Source organism: Rhodamnia argentea, chromosome 8 (assembly GCF_020921035.1).
Source record: "Rhodamnia argentea isolate NSW1041297 chromosome 8, ASM2092103v1, whole genome shotgun sequence".
Lineage (NCBI taxonomy): Eukaryota > Viridiplantae > Streptophyta > Magnoliopsida > Myrtales > Myrtaceae > Rhodamnia > Rhodamnia argentea.
The window spans coordinates 13,001,056-13,006,712 of NC_063157.1; the positions used below are offsets into that span (position 1 = coordinate 13,001,056).

Consider the following 5,657-nt stretch of genomic DNA (forward strand, 5'->3'; position numbering starts at 1 on the left):
AGCATTTAAGAATGGCGTTACAGATACTTCGTGAACACCAATTATATGCGAAGCTTAGTCAGTGTGAGTTTTGGTTGGATCAAGTGATCTTCCTAGGACATGTGGTTGGTGGTGAAGGGATAACCGTTGATCCCACTAAGATTGAAGCAATGGTAAAGTGGCCTAGACCTACCACAAGAATCGAAATTAGAAGTTTCCTAGGACTTGCTGGATACTATAGAAGATTTGTGGAAGGATTTTCAAAAATTGCCGTTCCATTGACACAATTGACTAGAAAGGATATTAAGTTTGAATGAACCGAGGAGTGCGAGAAGAGTTTTCAAAAATTAAAGAATAGATTAACGACAGCACCGGTATTGACAATACCATCCGCGTTAGGGGGTACGTAGTGTATAGTGATACCGCCCACCAAGGGCTAGGATGTGTTCTTAAGCAATATGGGAAAGTGGTCGCCTATGCCTCACGTCAATTAAGACCTTACGAGAAAAATTATCCGAAAAATGATTTTGAGTTAGCAGCTATAATTTTTTATCTTAAAATTTAGCGACATTACTTATACAAAGAGAAATTCGAGATTTACATAGACCACAAGAGTTTGAAGTATTTATTCTCTAAAAAAGAATTGAATTTGAGACAGAGGCGGTGGATGAAACTCTTAAAGCATTATCATCGCAAAATCTGAAGCCTTGGGAAACGAGGATTTACTTCTCCAAGGTTCATCATTGCTTCAGAAAGAATTGAATTTGAGATAGAGGTGGTGGATGGAACTCTTAAAGGATTATGATCGAGAAATCTGAAGCCTTGGGAAATGAGGATTTACTTCCCCAAGGTTCATCATTGCTTCAGAAATAATTGAATCTAAGACAGAGGCGGTGGATGGAGCTGGGTTGTGGCACTTTGTCATATGATTAGGTAGGAGAGACAAGGATTTGTATATAGTTGGGCTAGGTAGACCCAGGTTATCATCTCTATGTACATAGTAATCTAAATGGCTAATGTGGTCAATTGAACCTGTGATGTAAATATCGAATATGGCTTGATGTTTTATGGGTATTCCTTGAGTATTTGCCTCCTATTACCACTTAATATGTAATTGAAGCTTCTGTTGCATGAAAATAATCTTGTCATATATAAGAACAGTTAAATGTAACGGCCTGGGTGTCATGGCTCTGCTAGTAGTACCCAAAGTGGGGGTGCTACAAATTCAATATGCATTTATACGAGACATGAACATTTCATTCTTGATTATAACCCCGGTAAAGGGTTTCAATGCGTTGTCATAATTAGATCACATAGGACACCATACCTTACATGTAACAAAGCGACAGATTTCATTTTGCACACACGTGTGACTTCGTATATGCATGAACTATGACCATTAAGTATAGAGACGGATCGACGAACAGCCAATATATACCCTTGTGTACCATAGCCATCCAACACGAAGTCAACACGTGTGTCTCGGGTCTAAGGATTATTTACATAAAATCATAGCATGAACAATTAGACATTGACCATGCTAAAAAGCTTCCATGTTGCTAACCATTCAAAGCCTGCCACGTTTAGTGAACTTGTCCGGTACAAGCACATGTATTCTAACTCGGGCATCGCAATACCCAATGACTTGTGACTCGTTATTCCCTTAAGTATCTAATAATTAATGGTGAAGTTAAAAACATACCGATCTCAACAGGATATTGATATTCATTCAATAATCCATCGACCGGGAATAGCTTAAAGATTCGGTCTAACTGTGAACCCATCACACATATTCTCAACATCTCAAGAATAGGTTCGGTCACAAGCGATCTTATGGAATTTATTCATATATTTAAATACTTGGACAAATGAATAAATACATCTTTTCCATTAATTAAATAAGAAATTGAAATTACAACTGAAATGTCTAACATGTAACTATTACATGGTTGCTTTAGCACATATCATCGACAAACTCTTACGGCAGCAATGTAGTTGGTTTCTCAAAATTGGGTCGTCTGTCCTTTCTTTGTAGACTAACAACTAGATTATGTTTCATCTTTGTTTTCTTCCCAGTGCTCCATACATTGTGAACTTTTCATAAATTCTTTAGAATTATGTTTTGCATAAGTCCAATTTTTCTTTATCTGTTTGAAAGATCTTTTTGAAGTTTGAATTCATCCGTCTAGTTTTGGTAAAAAGTTGCCCTAAGAGTTCCAGGGGGTTCTCTCACCTGCAACTCTTCCTCGAGCATTGGTTAAATGAGAAAAACCACTGAATTACAATATCTGAAACTCGATTATCCTTTTTGTCATGTCATATCTATGTTCTCCACCGAAAAAGAAAAATTAAGACGAAGACCGGGCTTTCGTCGAAGTGGTAAGATCCCTCGGCTGATAGACCGCCATTTCCGTCTGTTGAATGGTAATTCTTGGAGCGACAATTCTCCTAGAATGGAGAACACTCGTAGGTGGACTTGTCTTGCTGCAAGCGTGATTACAGGACTACAACACTGGAAATCACTTGATATTCCTCATTCATCACCCGAAACTATGGGACTTTATCTGACTTTCATCAAAATTTGAGTTACATTCCTGATGACCAGCTTTGGGATTCATAATCTCCGAGAAGACAGCCCCAGACAGCAACTTGTCTGAATCATAACTAGTCGTGCTCTCCCCATAAACATCATCATTGCTGGTCGTTGTCATGGCGGCCCCTCCTCTGCTCTTCCCACTTCCACTATGGCTAGCGCTGAACAGCTCATCGGTGCAGTCCATTTGGTGGCCTCCAATCGGAGCCTCCTCATCGTCACCGTCGTCGCTGTTGTGCACGGAGGCACCCACATCATCTGTTATCACCTCCTTCTCCGAGCTCACTTGTAGCTGCAGAGCGAACTCGAGGCCCCACACAACGTCGCTCACGGAGGGCCTCTTGGTTCCTTCGTCCTGCAAGCAGCTCATGGCGATCTCGCAGAACTTATTGAGGCACTCGGGGGCGATCGCCCCCTTCAGGTGCGGGTCCACCATCTTGTCGACGGCCCCGCTCTTGCAGCAGCTCTGGGCCCAGTCGGCCAGGCTGATCTGCTTCTTCTGGGTCGTCCGGTTCACCGCCGGCCTCGCGCACAGCACCTCGAACAGCACCACCCCGAAGGAGTACACGTCGGACTTGTCAGTCAGCTGCTGGCGCCTGTAGTACTCCGGGTCTAGGTACCCGAAGGTGCCCTTCACGACCGTACTGACGTGGGCTTTGGAGACAGACGTGGGCCCGACCCTCGAGAGCCCGAAGTCCGACACCTTGGCGACCCACTTCTCGTCAAGCAGGATGTTGGTGGTCTTCATGTCGCGGTGTATGATGGTGTGCTTGGCACCGGTGTGGAGGTAGTGCAGCCCACGGGCGGCGCCCGTGCAAATCTCAAGCCGCTGCTTCCAGGGCAGTGGAGGATTGTCTGTGTTGTAGAGATGGTCGCGGAGGGTCCCGCGCGCCATGTAGTCGTAGACTAGGATCATCTCTCCCGCGTCGTTGCAGAAACCGATCAGGGAGACCAGGTGGAGATGCCGGAGCTGCGAGAGCATCTCGATCTCGGTCATGAACTCGTGGAGGCCCTGCTGCGACCGCGGGTTCAGGCGCTTGATCGCCACTTGGGTGGCCCCGCCGTCGACGTAGCCCTTGTACACGTTGCCAAACCCGCCCATGCCAATGATAAACACCTCATCGAAGTTGTTCGTGGCCACTCTGATCTCGGCCAGCGAGAAGTGGCGGCACAGGTCCGACGGCAGGGATGACCCCTGGGTCTTCGCCAACTTGCTCGAGGCCGAATCCCTGGCTCCGTTTCGTTGTCGATAAAGGAAGAAAGCCAGGAGAGAGAGCACGGCGAAGCCAGAAGCTACGCCGGCAATGATGGCGATCTTCGCCGTCTTGCCGTGGTTCGACGACGACGGTTTGTCCGGCAGCGGAAGCACCGGCTGATTACCTGGGACTAGATCTGGGTTCAATCCAGCGAGATTCCTACCTGGATCGTTGATCTTGAATATCTCGAGGCCATTCAATATGGCATCAGAATAAACAGCATAACCTTCCCGAAGCGCCCCCAGCGCGACCGAGAGGTTGGTTCTTTTCTTGTGGCCGCCGTGCATGTGTACTGCATAATCTCTATAAACGGGCCTGCCCTTCCCGCTCCAGCTAATGACATCCGCGCGATTCTCGACCTTTTGCGAATTTATGAAAATCTCGAAAAGCCTATCTGAGGGCTTATTTACTTCTATCTGGAACTCGCAAAAGTGCAACCGAACCAAGTAGTAGAAGTTTGCGTCCACCTCGACGGACCACGTGAGGTTGTAGCTCAGATTGATGCTCTTGTTCGTTCCCATAGTCCTCGCCGTCATGTATACGTTGTCCGGAGCCATGTAATTTGGCACTCGGTCACTATAAATGAGTTGGATAGTCGTGTTAACTGGTAAAACTCCGATGTACGAAGAAGTCACGTAGACGTCATCTGCGTCCCAGGTCCTGTACATTCCCGTGTCACCGGCTGGACCGATAAACTGTCCTCCGACGTTCAAGCGCTTCACCGCTTCGAGTGCATCGGTGGCATCGAAGGTGTATGGCGCCTCCTGACCTGCCAACTTGATTCCCTCTTTTAAGTCGATGACCGTGTTGTAGTAAAGGCTTTCGGGCATGGAGACGACCTCGATTCCATTCACGAAAGCATAGTTGTCTGAATCACCAGGAGTGGGCATGAACGTTATGTTCAATATCTGGTCGTCTCCGACAGTTAAGCAGAACTCTTTAGAGAAGCTCGCGGAGCTGGTGTAATCAGCAAAGAGGTGAGCCCTGAAGTTGTGGAGCAGGGTGTAGCCGGCGGCCCTGACCGAGAAGAAAGAATCGGCGCGGCGGAAGTCGAGGTAATCGGAAGGGAAGAAGTGGAGGCGGACGAATTTGGGCCCCGCGGTGACGTGGAAGGTGTAGGCGAACTCGGAGCGGGAGAGGCGAGCGGTGTCGTATGGGACGGAGGGAGACGGGCTGTTTGCGCTTGCAATGACAGAGGAGCGAGTCTTCTCAATTGGAGAGTAGTTCGAACTGCTGTCGGCATCTCCGATCCAAGTCCGGTTGTCGTCCGTGGTGGAGATGCCGGAGAACCCGCAGTTGACGGCGATGTCGTCGGTCGGCCGGTAAGCGCCGACGTTGTCGCCGGTGACCGAGACCACAAGTGCTGCGAGGGAGACGGAGACGGAGATGAATAATAGAAGTGGGGGTTTCATGTTCTTCATGTCGCAGTGGAATCGATCAGAAGAAGTTCACATCACAAGGAGATGAACCAGTTTTAATCAATTAGGAAATTGGGAAGGAGCGGGGAAGAGAAGGACAGGACTAGTGACGAGATTAGTGGAAGACCAAAGTCGTCGCTTAATATCTGCAATGAGATGAGAAAACGAGTAAATTATGGGGATTTGGACTCTTTCGAGTGCGCTTAGAAAGGTCGGGTCAGTGGTACGACCGCCGGGTCCATCATGCAATAATGCTCTCCCTTTAGGGGACCACCACGACCATCACTTCCGCATTTTCAACTTTTGTCATCTTTCAAATCCGAATACGAAGTCACGAAAATACCACATGGAAATTGATTTGCAGTAGTAGTAGTAGCAAGTCTTTGCAGTTTGATTCGTTCAAAGGGTTGG

The 5,657-nt window shown here is 47.3% G+C and overlaps 1 protein-coding gene across 1 annotated transcript; it reads right to left on the bottom strand.

Moving 5' to 3' along the window:
* Positions 1-2,519: 2,519 nt before the first annotated feature.
* Positions 2,520-5,427, bottom strand: LOC115727755 (receptor-like protein kinase FERONIA). Its single transcript, XM_048284293.1, has one exon. The coding sequence runs from the start codon at positions 5,247-5,249 to the stop codon at positions 2,520-2,522; it is 2,730 nt and encodes a 909-aa protein (XP_048140250.1). The 5' UTR covers positions 5,250-5,427.
* Between the last annotated feature and the right edge of the window lie 230 nt (positions 5,428-5,657).

Coding starts and splice junctions, on each gene's coding strand:
- LOC115727755 (XM_048284293.1), bottom strand. CDS start 5,249: ATGAAGAACATGAAACCCCCACTTCTATTATTCATCTCCGTCTCCGTC.